This window comes from Gymnoscopelus microlampas, assembly GCF_963454915.1.
Source record: "Gymnoscopelus microlampas genome assembly, chromosome: 21".
Classification (NCBI taxonomy): Eukaryota; Metazoa; Chordata; class Actinopteri; order Myctophiformes; family Myctophidae; genus Gymnoscopelus; species Gymnoscopelus microlampas.
The window spans coordinates 17,793,853-17,810,953 of record NC_139958.1 but is presented as its reverse complement, the minus strand read 5'-3'; the positions used below and the strand labels follow the sequence as shown (position 1 = coordinate 17,810,953).

The 17,101-nt window shown below is 41.3% G+C and overlaps 1 protein-coding gene across 3 annotated transcripts in view; it reads right to left on the bottom strand.

Annotated features, from left to right (window-relative positions):
* Nucleotides 1–139: 139 nt before the first annotated feature.
* fam78ab (family with sequence similarity 78 member Ab) overlaps nucleotides 140–17,101 on the bottom strand; it is a 24,896-nt gene continuing 7,934 nt past the window's right edge. For 2 of the 3 annotated variants that reach the window (XM_084047916.1, XM_084047917.1), the window contains exon 3: nucleotides 140–4,417. In XM_084047916.1, coding sequence (XP_083904042.1) covers nucleotides 3,889–4,417 — 529 coding nt within the window. In that variant the 3' untranslated portion in view covers nucleotides 140–3,888. Of the gene's footprint in view, nucleotides 4,418–13,966; nucleotides 14,050–17,101 lie in introns of those variants that run through there. The other variant, XM_084047918.1, reaches the window with a different exon arrangement.

The following is a 17,101-nucleotide window of genomic DNA, read 5'->3' as shown; positions in this document are numbered from 1 at the left end:
GAGAGAAGAGAGAAGAGAGAAGAGAGAAGAGAGAAGAGAGAGAGAGAGTTGATTGAACTCCAACCTTCATGAGAACAATTACTTTGTGATTCCCATTGTTGTCATAAAAGGCTCAATAAATGTCTTTCCGGCTGCTGTGGTCCTTGGATTGCGTAATAACAACTTTATTGATTGTGTGAGGTGTGAGCAACGCCGTCGTCACGGCGACAGCCGCGGAGAGACACATGAGGTAAACCATGGAGAACACACACATGAACACAGGTGGACAGACAGAGAGGACTTCTTCTTGACATAAGCTGCACATTGACCGGAGGAGGGCCCCTGAGATGGAGTGATTAAAAAAAAACAAAGAAGATGGAAGACTTGCGTTTGCACTCCGTCGTATACGACAAAGCATAACCACTTAAACCCCATATTATGGGTAACCAGAGTCCCTCGGGGCTCAATACTAATGTCTTTTCTGTTTTGCGTTATTGCGGGGCAAGGTTTTCGCTGAAAATAGCCGAACGACAAGCTCACAATGCGTCGCAGCGTGACGCGTTGTGGGCTTGTCGTTCGGCTATTTTCCGCGAACGCCTTCCCCACAACAAGGATGCTGGGGTTCAAGTGGTTGAATCAGGCTTCGGTTTTGTCACTCTACTGTGAGGTTGTTGAAACCACAGACATAATATACATAGACATAGCATTGGCTGGCCACTGGGATTGTACGTCAATGTCGCCGCCATATTGGTACGGGCCAACTTGCCCGTAAGTTCACTCACTGCAAGAAATATGCCTGAGTCGTGTATAAATACCTGAGACTAAAACTTTTTTTTTTCCTGTTTCATAACCATTAGTGTTACTAAAGATATTTTGGTATGAAAAAAAATCACTTTTAATTTAACTAAGTACCCTGTAGCACAGCACAACTACACGTCTGACATTTGTAACAAACCAAGCCACTTGAAAATCGGTTGGACATTCAGCAAGTTATGATGATTACAATTATGGAGGGACCTCGTCGCGCTTCAATAGACATACATGGGGGCATACGTGCATTAGGACGCAACGGCTCGCTCCGACCAGTGTGGCGTCCGCGTCGTCGACGCATATTCGCGCCAGTGAGCGGCAGCGGCCAATGCTGTATCTACGTGTATGCTGTATATCTATGGTTGAACCCACTTGCTGGCTGTAGAGTCCCAATTGCAACCACATGCACAATAATGTGTGAAGGAAATTAGGCTTTATACTCAGTACTTTTTAGACTCAAACTAGTAGCCTCTTACAGGTGCAATTTCATTGCACCAACACCATGTGAACTTGAAATGCCTTTGAAAAGAGTTGGCTTGAATTAAAGGGAACCGTTGCCAATTTTCAACCTGAACCCCATTCTTCTGATGCGACATCAATAATATAGTGTGACAAATAAAATCCCCTTTGCTCTTTGGTGTATTTCTCTGTGAAATGCCAAACAATTTCTCGTCGTCGAGCATCATTGACATGACACGAAAGGACGCATTTAGGGCTTTTCACACAGGGAGAGATTGACGTGGACCACAATTAATTTCCAATGCGAGGCAATCGCAGGCAATCTGACAGGCGTAGCAGCGACTAGCGGGCGCACTCCTGTGAAACTCTCGAGTTTGTGCTTGTCTCACGCACGCGGCCGCCCGCTTTCTTTCTATGCAACATGTAGAATACAAATAAGACATAGGCTATTTTTGTCACACTCTTATCAATCTCGCCTCACACGGACAATAGGATTTAGGTTCAAAATGGGCCAAGTTTTCCATTAACTGTTCTCTATAATGACCAAATGGCAATTCTGGAAAATATCATGGTTAATAATCATGATAATATCATGGTTAAATATCATGAAAATTCATTGGTTTGACCCAGTGGTGGAAAGTAACTAAGTGCATTTACTCAAGTACTGTACTCAAGTACTGTACCATTTTGAGACTTTTACTTTACTTGAGTATTTCCATGTTTTGATACTTTATATTTCTACTCCACTACATATCAGAGGCAAATATTGTACTTTTTACTCCGGTACAATTATTTGACAGCTTTAGTTACTAGTTACTTTGCAGATTTGGATTATTATTGCAAAAACATAATACTGCAGTAACAAATTAAGCTCTATTTTATATTTCATCTATTCGAAAACAGCTGTTCTACAAGTTTGCAGATCTGCTATTTTCAAAAGATTTGGACAAATTTGGTTACATCTGAGTACTCTCACTTTGGAACTGCAAGTACATTTTGATGCCCATTACTCAGGTAAAATTTTGAATACAGGAATTTTACCCCAAAAAATCTGAGTACTTCTTCCACCACTGGTATGACCTAGGATTCTTTAAGGCCTAGTTCAAATTGCACTGTGAAACATTGCGTCAAATGCATCGTGTTAGCACTTGCAGATAGGACACAGTCGTCAGCTGACAGAGCGGATAAATGTATTCAACTACAATTCAGCTAGAGTTATAAAGCAGCCATAGGCATTCCTCTGTGGAATTACTTCTCCTGTCCTACAACCACACATCCCAAGCACCAACAGTCTGGAAGAGAAGAGACAGACGGGCTATACTGCATTGCACTTAGTTTAAGGCAAAAAAAAATGTTTGCAGTTGGGAAGCAATGTAAACTTAAGGCAGCATGGATTGAATGTCTTGCATGTTTTACATAAAAAAAAGTATTAAAAACGACGTCATCAAACGCGATGCGTATTCACTCACGTGGAGCACATACCAAGTAGTAGTGCTTTTTTTTTTCTTCTTCACAACAACGGCAAACAAAAGATTTTAAATGCACTCTCTCCCAGCCCATAAATAATAAAAACACAACTCGTACCTAAAACGCAAACTTTGTGCATGTACATGTATGAACCACGTACAATAGGTACTGTACATAGACATGGTCATATATAAATACTTCAAATTGTACTTCAATGCAGCCACACTCCCGAATCACAGGATCCCTTGATCCACCCCCCCCTCTCCAAATAAAATAAAAACATAAATCATAGTCTCTTTTCTTCATTTTTGCAATACTTTCATTTAGCACAGTGAGGCCCGACCCAATTTGAAGGTAGAATGGTTGCAGTTTGTTTACTCCAGTTATTCTCCAGTTCCACTTGTCCTTGTTTCACTTCTCTCTCTTGAAGCCAGAGTTATACTTTAAGTCACGTGCCGGTGTCGCGGATCGGAAAAAAATAGCCGATCTGCAAGCTCACAGTGCGTCGCAATATTTCCGGGTACGCGACGTCGCACGTAACAAAAGTACGTCAAGCCCTTTGCTCTCTCCATCACTTTTCCATAATGCAGAAGAGAGCAGTGAGAGAAATTCCGAGGCAAAACATGAAAAGGAAGGAAGATTTAACCCATTCATTCTCTGTCATTTTTAGATTTCTTTGGCTATTCAAAAATAGCAGATTTACAAATCTGCTATTTTTGAAAAAGAATTGTGAAAATCTTTGAATATACATGTTTTTAAGTGAACATTTGTAAAATATATTGATCCAGGGACCCCCCCAGAAGCAACGATTTGAGTTACAAATGTTCGCTTTAAAATATATATATCCAAAGATTTGCACACATTTTCACGAATTTAGCTCATAGCTCATATGGCGGCACTCGGTGCCGAGCTATGAGCTTGTATATCTGCTATTTTTGAATAGCCAAAGAAATCCTTAAAACGACAGAGACGCGTTCCCGGATTGAATGGGTAAAAAAAAAAAAGGAAGCAGGTAAAGGAAAAGAGTAACAAGGTGAAAAAAATAAGGAACGACAAACGAAAAGTTACAAAAAACAATACGCTGAGGCTGATACTGTCGAAGGTATCCAAAGGCCAGTCCTGGTCAGTTTGAAATCAGTCACATAATAATAACAACGTCACGGTCACAGTTCATCAGTATTTGGGCGGGATGACGACCACGGCGTCGCCGACCTTTGGCCGCCACATCAGCACCTGGGCGTCGTTGGCGTTGGGCTTGACCATGGCGTTGGCGGGGATGGGCTCGTTCTTGCCCGCCAGCACCCGCGGCTGCTCCTGGGCCACGGGCTCGCGCAGCGCCGCCCGGTGGCCCAGCGGCCGGTGCGGGTCCACCGCGATGTGCAGCTGCATCCTCCAGCGGACCGTCTGCAGCACCAGGCTCTCCTGCGTGGCCTGGTTCACCGCCACCAGCCACGTGGTGAAGCTCTGGTCGCGGCGGATGCTGCTCAGCTGCGGCACGTTGCTGTCGCTGACGGGCACGCCCCACGTCACGCTGGGGTAGAAGTTGTCGTTCATGCTCACGGTGAACTTGCTGTCCTTCTTGGTGGGCCCCACCACGGTGCAGGTCTCCGTGGTGTTGCCGTACCACGGGTAGTTGACGCCGTCCGAGTCGCTGATGGCCGCGATCTTGCCGTCGCGCAGGTCCGGGAGCTCCCAGCTCGACCTGTTGGAGGAGACGAGGATATATGGAGTCATGGGGTGATGCTTTCCTCAAAAACAAAGTATAGACCAAGTGGTTCTGCAACTTTCTTTTTTAATTTCAGCCCCAGTTTGATGCGATGTCATCTCCTATCTACAGTGTAAAATTCTCCGGGTTAACTTCTCTCAGAGTTTCAGACCTCTTTCGACAGAACTCTTTGGAGTAGTCTTACTGTAGCATTCTGTTAATTCCCCATGTCCCAAGGGCCTACATTATGACGCGCCTTCACTAAAGCCTTAAAATAAAGCAGATTAAGTGAATTTAAAAAAAAGAAATCTATTTTGCATGAAGAAACAACATGTCATTAATCACAAACTTGAATGTATTCAGTGGACACCACTAATTTTTACTACAACAACCCTGAGGTTCATTTATCAATATTATTGTCCCATTTAGACTTGGAACCCCAATACACAACTATACCTTTCAAGCTGGGAACCCCCTTTGGGGTTCTTGTTGCTATGTACAGTAGCTATATAGCAACATACATTTTTATGATTTTTTAATAAATATTTGAAGTTTTTCAGAAAACTTAGGTCATGATTTAGAAGGTGTTTTTAGAATCGGTATCAGGTCTAAATGGGTTACTATACAGTATACTGCAGAGTATCATAATGAAACTACATTTTCATTATGAGCATAGAAATGAAACTACATTTTCATTATGAGCATAGAAATGAAACTACATTTTCATTATGAGCATAGAAATGAATGACTACTGATGGGAAATATATTTGAGCAGGACAGCCTGAAACACAGATGTTATTAAGCTAAAATCCAGAGAGAAAACCACATCTTTGGAGATGTCAATGTTAAAAACACAGTGGTCAGAATGAAAATGAAAGTAACTTTATCTAATGAGCCTCAACCCCAAACGTGTAAGCATATATGTAGATACAGATAGATGGGTAGATAGATTAGATTACTAGATAGATAAGGATATAGATAGATAGATAGATAGATAGATAGATAGATAGATAGATAGATAGATAGATAGATAGATACATAGATAGATATATAGATAGACAGACAGATAGATCCATCGATCTGAGCTCAGCTCTGAGACTGCAAGGTAAAAAAAAAAAAGGAAATAGTTCAGAACATTGTAAGACACCCGAGAGCCAGCTAGGGAACCGTGTAAAGCGCTGGTCTGTCTATCGATTTCTGCACTGGCAGGCCGGCATGGACTCGCAGGAGATGACCTTTCCTGTGCTGGAGTTGTAGGATCAGCAGAATGGAGGAGCACACTGTGAGATCACATGACATGCCCGCCTTTTCTGAGGCAGCACCGCAATTTATGCATTCAAGCAAGTTTTAGCACAAACACACACACACACACACACACACACACACACACACACACACACACACACACACACACACACACACACACACACACACACACACACACACACACACACACACACACACACACACACACACACACACACACACAGTAGCAAATCCTCAGTCTTAATTTAACTCTGAGAGTGGACAAAATGTAACCAAATGTTACGGGTCCATTTGGTTACATTTTGTCCACTCTCAGAGTTACAATCAGTGGTGTAAAGTGACTAAGTACATTTACTCAAGTACTGTGCTGAAGTACAATTTTAACGTATTTTTACTTTACTCGAGTATTTCCAGTTTTCAGTACTTTTACTTCTACTCCACTACATCTCAGAGGCAAATATTGTACTTTTACTCCACTACAATTATTTGACAACTTTAGTTACTGGTTACTTTTCAGATATAAATTATGATAGTATGAAACATACATTGACCACTTCAGCCCTATTTTATACAATACAATAGGCTATTTGAAAATAGCCGCTCACAACGCGTTGCGATGCGACAGGTTGTGATCTTGTAGATCTGCTATTTTCAAACATGTTAGTACTTTTACTTTTGGTACTTACGTATATTTTGATGCCAATACTTTTGTACTTTTACTCAAGTAACATTTTGAACACAGGCCTTTTACTTGTAAGGGCGCGCTCCCACCGCACTTTTATTTTACCTCTGGGGCAGAATCTGCCAATGCTTTGTCAATGCAAATGCGTGGATTCACGCAAGAGCAGATTTTTCCGCTTGTCGCGCAGACCTTGCGTTTATCCGCTCTGCACGAAGAAGCATAACTCTGCTGGAGGCAGGAGCTGATTTTCCCCCTCTGTCCAATCGGGTGAGTCGAAGGCGGACCGTCCCAAGACTCAGGAAGCAACATGGTGCTCTCAGTGGACCAACTGGTTGTAGCTGTTGCATCTCACCCAGTACTTTATGATTTGTGCACTTGGGGTTCGTACATCTACATACACATTCAGATTTAAAATATAAAGTGCTTACCCTATGGCCACGGATTTTACAATCATGTACGGGCCCTCAGAAGTACCTGTATCTTCCGTATTGTTCAATAAAAAGCATTTTAATCGATTGGTGGCCATTTTCCCATAGAGTTATAATGTACCAACAGTGCAATACACCTCTCAACCGCTAGGGTCGCGCTGTTGAAAGCATACGGAGAAAATGACCACTGATTGGATTAAAATGCTTTTTATTGAACAATACGGAAGATATGGATACTTATGAGGACCCGTACATGATTGTAACATCAGTGGCCATGGGGTAAGTATTTTATATTTTAAATTTGAATGTGTATGTAGATGTACGAACCCCAAGTGTGAAAGTGCAAATACATTTTTTTGTCTAGTGGCTAGTGTCTAGTGGCGGTGCGGGCTACGGGGACGGTCTTGAATGTGAGTGACAGGTGCGTCACAGCGTTTTTTTAGAATCCGCTGGCTGCAAAAAACTGTGGCCGCGCACAACCTGCGTTTAACAGCAGCCAGCCAACTTTTGGTGAGAGCGCGCCCTAACAGAGTACTTCTACATTGCAGTATTGATACATTTACTTAAGTAAAACATGCGAGTACTTTTTCCACTGGTTACAATATGGATAAATTGATAAGCACGATAACAACTAGCCCTTTAAGTGTATACGCATGCATTTGTATTCTGACAAAGTTACTTTGTCTAGTTCTGAATCGATCCCTTTTGCAGGACATATTGGAGAAGTTTGTCTGGAGTATTTATCTTAACAACATGCCAAAAATATGGACTTAACTCCCTCCTGGCAAGCACCAGAATCTGCCTCAGAATATCTTCAATTATTCATCACTCATGAACACCTAAAATTTGATATAAATCATTCAGTTCACTTCAGTCAATTTCAAGACTACAAAATACCCCACCAACATGAGCACTGAAGAGCAGTGATGGAAAAAGTACTCCGTTGGTAAAAGTATGAATACTGCAATGTTATGTAGAAATACACTGTTACAAGTAAAAGTCCAGATTTTTTTTTTAAGTACAAAAGTGTTGGTATCAAAATGTAAAAGTACTCATTATGCAGAATGTCCCATTTCTCAAGTTTTTAAAGATTTACAAGCTCACAATGCGTCGCATCGCGACGCATTGTGAGCTTGTAGATCTGCTATTTTAAAAGGGCCGAAATGTAGAGCACCGAAGTCTGACGTAGTTTACGCATCCTACCTGAGTCGCGTTTTTTTTTCCCCCGTTCTTAATTCCCATAAGAACTGTGTTCCAAAAATAAACAAATGATCCCGGCGGATTCACTCAAATGGATATGAAGCATCAACTGACGGTGAGAAAACGCTAATGTTACTTCCGCCGAATTAGTTACATTTTCGTCACAGACTGTTTCAAATATGAGTGACTGACTATCATAAACGATACAGAACCTCCTCCCTGACAATATCGCCAAGACAGTTTGTTTGTTTTTGGACCACAATACTTATATGAGACGATGCTAAGATGACCCAATGTTATTCTTCATAGAGAAATTACTTTACGACCCAGGGGATGAACGAGTGACGTCAGGACTTCTGTACTCTATAGTATGTTTCTCTCTCTCTCTCTCTCTCTCTCCCTCCCTCCCTCCCTCTCTCATTCAAATGTAAAGAGCATCTCCCCCGTCCTCAGTTTGCTTCTGATCGAACCCCACTGGGAGGGCCTCATTAGAATAACTTCCATGGAAATAAAAGCAACCTCAAACCAAACCCTAGCGAGAAAACAAGAATACGTGCTTCAAAATATAACTGTCTACAACACAGAATGTCACTCTGAGAGTGTGCAAATGTAACCAAATGTACCCGTAAAAGGTCCATTTGCCTACATTTAGTACACTCTCTGAGTTACGACCGGATAAAATAACAATGAGTAATACTAGTCAGTATTGATTTTGTCCACTAAAACTATGACGAAAAATGTTCGTCGACTACCTTTTTTTTGACAAAAACAAAATAAAAACGAAATAAAAACTAAGCTACGATGACTAAAACTAGACTAAATATATTGACAATTTCGTCAACAAATAAAAACTAGACTAAAAGGTTAGTGAGAGACTAGTGGAGAAGAGATCGAGTAGAACTAAGACATGTCATTTTATGTTTTGTTGCGCTCGGATGTTGCAGATCTACAAGCTCACAACGCGTCACGCTGCGATGCGTTGTGAGCTTGTAGATCGGCTATTTTCAGCTTGCAACCAAGTGTAACATCAGCCATTACGACGCCATCAAGGCCCGCCAAAATACATTGTAGTCGACTAAATCAACTGTAGATTTAGTCGACTATAATCTTATGATATTTCAACTGTACTTGGACCACGTTTTTCCATCTACAACAAATCTCTTCGCCAAAAGTAGCCGATCCACAATCTCAAAAGCATGTAAGCGTGTAGATCTGCTATTTTTGGCAAATCCCCCCCCCCCCCCCAGAATAGGGATGGTGCATGGGGCTCAAGTGCTTAAATATTTCAAAAAGTCTAAAATTCGTCTGAAAAGTCTGAAAATCGGAGGAGGTACTTCTGTGGCATACTGGCATCGTGAACATAAAGAAAAAGAAAAACAAGTGTTGCTTATTTTGCCTGCACCTAGGGATTCAAGTGGATGTGCATGCACTTTTCAAACTGGCAGTGCGCACAAGAACGTTGGCACTGATCGGCCCAACAGTTTGCTAGACTAGATTAGCTCAGAAGAACACTCAACAGACAGACAGACAGACAGACAGACAGACAGACAGACAGACAGACAGACAGACAGACAGACAGACAGACAGACATAGCACAGACCCTCTCCACTAGACTCCTGCAGACTGCAGAGCCATGCCGTAATAAGTGAATATGTATGTTTTTTTCCCCAAAGTAAAAGTGCGTGAGGTGAATGTAGACTAGAGTGTACTCTGACACTGAGATAGAAGGTTGGCCTAGAGATAGGGTACAATTAATCACTGCATCCTTGAGCCTTATGTGTTGGGGTTAAGGCTGGTACACACTGCAAGACATTAGGTCCGATATTGCTGTCGCCGACATTTTTTGGCGCTCGCCGACAAAACCTCCCGACCTGACGCAGATCGGCCTTTGATCGGCGAGATAATGCTCTGTGTGTGTGAAAGGCTCTGCGACCCGATGTGGCCGCGATTCTCCACTCTGCGACGGCTTTCCGACCGTTTTCAGATATCTAAATTGTTAGATATTCAGATCTGTCTGGGACAGGACAACAGACAATATCATACACTATGAACAGGGCTGCGAGCACCTTGGGAGGAGATGCACGCTACAGCCAATGAGAGCACATTACAGCCACCGTGGCTATGGAAGGTCGGTGGACCTGACCACAACAAACAGATCCCTCACACAGTTACCGTCCAGTCCTGTATTAAGTTAAACATTATTATAAAACAGAATGAGAGTGAGCAAGCGTGCTCAAAGGGGGGCTGTTTATTTGAGACTATTGCACTGAGGAGATAGAGAGACAGAGAAAGACACAGAGAGTGAGCGGTGTGTGTGTGTGTGTGTGTGTGTGTGTGTGTGTGTGTGTGTGTGTGTGTGTGTGTGTGTGTGTGTGTGTGTAAAGGGGGCAATTGTGCGCGTGTGTGAATATGTGTGTGTGTGTGTGTGTGTGTGTGTGTGTGTGTGTGTGTGTGTGTGTGTGTGTGTGTGTGTGTGTGTGTGTGTGTGTACTTATGTGCGTGTGTGTGAGTGAGTGCCTGTGGATGTGTTCCAAATACACTCATTATATCCATGTTCATAATTAGACACACACACACACACGTGCGCGCGCACAATCACATCCTTCTGACAACAAAGCTGCTCCATCTAACCACTTAAACCCTCTAGTCTTAGTAAACTGGACCACAGTTGGCTTTGTACTTAGACCACTTTTTTTCTGTCTACACCTAATCTCTTCGCCAAAGAAAATAGCCCAGCTTGTTTGACCGGCAATGTTTTGGTAATGCTCCCCTCAGAATATGGATGCTGCAGCTCAAGTGGTTAAGAGTGAACGAGAACACGCGCGCGCGAGAGAGAGACAGACAGACAGACACAGAGAGAATGGAACTCAGTGTTTACGGTGTGTTTTGAATTCAGGACACGTATTCAGAGCCAACTGACAAATCATCCACAGCAGCAACCTGAGCCGTTCTGTCCAATTACAGCATCCCGAAAGTTTACTGAAATAACTGGCATTACGTTATACGTGGGATGAGAGTCCCCACGGAGATAGCGGCAGACTCTCGTCTTGTATCCCAACTGTAAGTGTAAACTTGTTTCCCCCTAATCTTTTTTTTTACCTTTTTTCTCCCAATTAACCCATTAAATCCGGTAACGCATCTGTGTCATTTTAGATTTTTTGCTATAAACATTATTTTATACTTTGGCTATTCAAAAATAGCAGATATACAAGCTCATAGCACGGCACAGAGTGCCGCTCTATGAGCTTGTAGATCTCTTTTTTTGTGTGCAAATCTTTGAATATATATATATTTTTAAACAACATTTTTAACTCAAATCTTTGCTTCTGGGTGTCCCTGGAACAAAATATTTTTAGGTGGGGGTCGGCGACCAAATACATATAATTTTGGGTATGATAGCATATGTATTCAAAGATTTGCACAAATGTTCCAAAAATAGCAGATCTACAAGCTCATAGCCAAAGTATAAAATAATGGTTATAGCTAAAAATCTAATATGACACAGATGACACGTTCCCGGATTGAATGTGTTAAGTTGTTGAACAATTTCCCCACACTCGCACGTCTATGCTGTCAGGTGGAAACGTATGTCCAAAACCATTACTTTCCAGGAAATGTGAAAAAGAACCTGTGTTCCAATGTAGTTGGTATTTAGTCACAAGCTCTTGTTAATACTTTTTCTTGGTTAAATGTGTATATAAGACACTTAAACAATGAAGATTTCACTTGGAAAAAAAGAAAATCCTAAGTAGCAAAAATAGACGCTCTACACGCTCTATTTCTGCGCGTTGTGAGCTTGCAGATGGGCTATTTTTGCTGCTTTTGCATCACACTGTAGTACAACAAAGTAGGGCGTTAATTTACAAAACAAAACCGTAAAGAGTTGAAATATGGATATAAAAGGTTTCTGTCCGAACGCAACGATATATTCCCTGTCACTGATATCCACATGAACCCTATAGGGTCCCTATTCTGGGCCTGTCATCATAGGCAAACACAATAGCAGTGTTTGGATGGAGTAGCAACAAGAGATGTGTTGCACTGTGTCGACAATATAAATCATAATTTTTGAGAACATCCGCTATAGACATAATAGACTATGGAAGGGTTTTTGCAAATGGAAAATATTCTTTTGTCAGACAATTGCTCAGGCAAGCATTGTTAACATACAAAATGAAATGTCTGAAATCTGAACAATTAAGACGACTACTATCATTTTCTTTACGCAGAAGCTCCTAAAACACAATTTTTTCCCCCCTAGGATTCAAAACCATAAGAAAACATACGTCCAGTTGTAGCTCTGGAAAATAACCAGTTGCATTCAAGATGCATTTGATAGAAATATGGTTCTCTCTCTCTCTGAAGTTCCTATCTCACACTCATAAATAGACACACAGCTAGACTGGGGTGGGGGTGTTGGGAGGGAACAGTGTCTGTAATCTTTGATGTGCAGCCCTGAAACATCTTCTGTTGCAATGGATGTAGATAAGGTGTATTTTGGACATGCATCAATTTGTGGTCGCCCACTACAGGATGTATGGCATTGTTTTGTATGACAACAAGTTACACAGACACACACTCACACTCACACTCACACACACACACAAACTCTGAGCAGAGGAAATGAAACATTTGAGAAAGATACTCCCACAGCGTATTAAGCAGTAGCAGTGTGGATTATAAACACATTCAACTTTGACGTTGTAATTGTTTATGTTTGTATACTATACAGTAGTTATAAAAGATAGATAACAGTGAATTTGCCTTTTGCATTACGCAACACTGGAACTTGTACACATAATGTTTTCCATCTCCAAGTCCTACCCTTGATATATATATACACACATCCTAGAATTCATATGTACACCTCTGAGGAGTATGTTTACAACTTTGTCAAAGGTATTCTCTCCAACAGTGGTGTAAAGTAACTAAGTACATTTACTCAAGTACTGCACTTAAGTACAATTTCGAGGTACTTTTACTTTACTGGAGTATTTCCAATTGTCTATACTTTTACTTCTACTCCTCAACAAATATTGTAGTTTTACTCCACTACAATTACCGTGCCGCATATGGGTCCGCCGGGCTTGGGAATCAAACCCATGTGCGGGTGATTATTAATAGATTATTCTATCGATTAACGAACAAATCGATTAACCAGTACCACTTAAGCATTATATGTTATACAACGCATTGTGAGCTTGTAGATCAGCTATTTTCACTCATTTCTTTATTTGTTTTTTGCTTTTTAGCCCCTTTTTCTCCACCAATTTAGATTCCTCCCCACACACATTTCTGTTATCACTGCTGTTGTATCCTATTGACTCACCTGCCAGTGAGGAGCCCCCACCGGGAGGACATAAGAGCCTTCGTCCTACTCCTCCCGCCCCAACACTCCCTGCTGACAGGTGCCGCCCCAGCCCATAGTGACTATTATCATCCAACCCGGCCGGCTTCCCTCCCCCGAACATGGGCCAATTGTGTTCATGTAGACGCTCGACAAAGCAAGATGCGCCACGGTGGATTCAAACCCACAACCTCCGCGGAGGTGGGCAGGCACTATACCACTGTGCCACACAACTGTGCCTGTCACCAGATGGCTACTGACTGCGCTCTTAGGATCCCTCTCAACTTTGACTAAGGATAGGCTTCTATGTCCACCAGCAGAGTGATTTCTATTCTGGGCATGTCATAATAGACGAACATTCGGTGGAAACAGGCAAACATTCAAGCCCATTCAACGTGTCGTGTTAGAGCTTGTAGATTGGCTACTTTTGGCTAAGACATTGGTGTAGAGGGGGAGAAACTGGAGGGGACCAAACATAGACCCCTGCGGAACCCCAATCAACAAAGAATATAGAGTTAAAGTGGTTAAGCTCCAAAATGTACATTCTGTTCTTTGATTCTACAGTCAAAGCACACCAATACACCAACTTCTTCTCTTATTTTCTTTCATATAAAGCTACCAACCTGTAGTAGCTATGTCTACTAATGAAGGAGACAGTGTTCTAGCTACTCCTGCTTGGCCTTCAGTGACTGTTTGGATTACTTCAAGGTTTACCTCAAACTAAAAGAAAGACATAATAAAAAAAAGGAGGGATGGGTGGGGGGCACTGGAATATCAACAATTCAAAATAAAAGACAAGACCAAGAGAAGTCACACTAATTGTGACAGGATCACACAATGATTCCTTTGTTTTTTTTGACAGTTTCAGGGTCTTCTGTTTTTCTCTCGTGTTTCTATTCTCTCTTCTACAATTCCACTGAATTCAATGGTTTTAGTAGAATGCATTGTGTGCCTGAATGTCTATGGATTTTGACCATGACTTGTCGCTGTCGGGCAGAAACCAGCCAACTCCATTTTCACTCAATTTTTTTTATTATTTTCTTTATTGAATGTCTGTGTGTTGGTTAGAAAAATATTGAACCAATGATAAGTATTAAAAAGCACTTCTGACAAAACCAGCTAACTCCATTGGATCCTCAAACTTTCAGCTAAACCAGCTAACTCCACCAAAGGGGGGGTGGAGTTAGCTGGTTTTGCTAACTCCAAGCTCCACACCCTTTTGACCTCCAACCTCATTGTGAGCCTGGGGGTCCATTCAGCTGTTCTTATCCGTGAGGAACAAAACCTTCTAACTCCACTTTTTGTTTTGTTTTTTCATTTCCTGAAAAATTAACATTTTGGAGTTGGCTGGTTTCTGCGAATCTTCAGCAGAGATATGCATTGACTGCATAACCCTGGCGTCCCTGAGTCTTTTGGGCACATTTTCATAATGTCAAAAACTTTTACACCTTTTATTTTATTTTTATAGCCTATACAAGCTCACTGCCGCAGTGCAAAGATGCATTTAAAGCTTGTCGATTGGCTATTATCATCGTTATTATCGTTTGTTGTACGATATATATAGGGCTTAGGTATTGGGTTAAGAGTTCACCGGAACAGAGAAGATATAATAATGAAACATAATTCAGCTACCTAGAAATTATTCACAGTTAATGTTTATAACTTAAAAAAATAAAAAATAAAAATCTATGCAAAAATAATGAATTACTCTTTGACAAAACTACCAACATCTCCATGGCAAGGCTTCTGAAATCCCATGGTCTCTCTGATCAAACCCTTTTTGGCAGTGGTTCTCAACCTGTGGGCCGGGGCCCACTGGTGGGCCGTGAGGATATTGCAAATGGGCCCCCAACTAATTGGCAAAACACTAGCTACACTAAGTACCAGACAGTATTGCATAATTCTGCATTCTCTATTATCATGTGTAAAACAATGTGGTCATCGTGAGCTCCTCTCTGAATGAAATGAAAAATCGTGAAAATTTGTGCAAATCTTAAAGCGAACATTGCTTCTGGGGGGTCCCTGGAACAAATGAATCATTATGGGTCTGTAACTCTGAGAGCGTATACTTACAAATGGAACCAAATGCACCCGTAAGGTCCATTTGTACATCAGAGTTAAATAAGTTGAAAAAGAAATACAGTGTAGATTGGGGTCCCATAGATAAAAAATGGTATCAAATGGGTCTGTGTGGCCTAATGAAATTGCGGGTCCTTAAATGAAAATGTTACAGACTTGCTGTTCTTCCTATCTGTAATCAGTATCTGACATGTGGATCTATCTGTTGATTTATTTACTCTTGCATATAGTCATATATCGACCATTGCCTGTGAGGAAATGATGTAAGTAGTACCTTCATTTTCATTTTCATTTTCAACAACCTTTTGAGAGCTAATGAGAGGTGATGACAAAGGTCTACTCTATGTTATGTGATGTTAAACAATGACTAAATTGTCCTATATAGCCCATGGGTTTTCAACTGATTATGAACCAGGGACCACCACCCTGACTGAGAATCAACCTGGGGACCACTGTTGTGTTGGGAGGGGGGATATGGGCGTGGTGTGGGGGGAAAAGCTTGAAATTAAATAATGACCCTTAAGGCCTTAATTGAATTTGTTAATTCGAGGTGAATTAAATCAAGTCCTTAACAGTCATTATTTAACTGTGATATGCTAGTGGTCCAGAGCTCAGAAAAGATTGAGAACCACTGATCCATTCCTTTCCCATGGTTGCCCTTATTCTGTTCTCTTAACCTTCCATATTAAACTCATGTTAACTGATTCATTGCAACATATGTATGAGCAAGCACATGTGATTGATATGGGCACATTTCCTACTAATGATGACTCAACCAGGTAAACCATCGGACTTCCAAGTAACTGACAACATTGTTGCGTCATCATACATCATACTGTTTCTCAACTAGTGGTCGATAAAATAAAATGTAATACAAATCTTCACTTTCCTGCATTACTAAATGCATGGTCAGGGACCACATCCACGGACCACCAGTTGAAAACCCATGCTATAGCCAACTGTTTCATTTTGAGTGTCTCCAACAGTAACTAAAGGGGTCCTTGAAGCCAGGGGTTCCAGGGGGCGCACAGCCAAATGTGTTAATACAGCATCAAAATCACTTGGGCATTAATCCATCTCAGCCCATTTTATACTTGAAATATTCAAAAATAGCAGATCTACAAGCTCACAATGCGAGTATTGTGAGCTAGCAGGGCGGAATTTTGATACCATAGTGCACTTGGTGATACAAGCGCGAAATTTGGCACAGATGACCTTCATATGACCCTAATTGATAATCAACCTCTGGCCACGCGGAATTCCTAAGATTTCAAGATGGCCACCACCAGTTTTCAAAATGGCTGCAACTGGGCCAATGTGTTGGACTATATCGCCTTGCTGGGGATTATTTTAATATAAGAGAATATTTTCTGGAGGTATTCTTACCAAGTAAGATAAAAAATAACATTAGGTTCCAATATGGCGGCATATTTTCCAATATGGCTGCCGATAAATTGCAGAAATGTGCATCTGCTTATGGTTTATCCACATGAGCTTGTAGTACATGTATTTGTATTTGTATTAATTATCATACACAGAATCCATTTATGGAACATTTGAAAGTGATTTATTAGCTTGGTAAAGCTTAGTGCTTACTTTTTGTTTTGTTATTAAGTCATTATAAACACATTCTCATTTACAATGGTGGCTGGGCAAGTGACAGGCCAGTGTACTAGCAA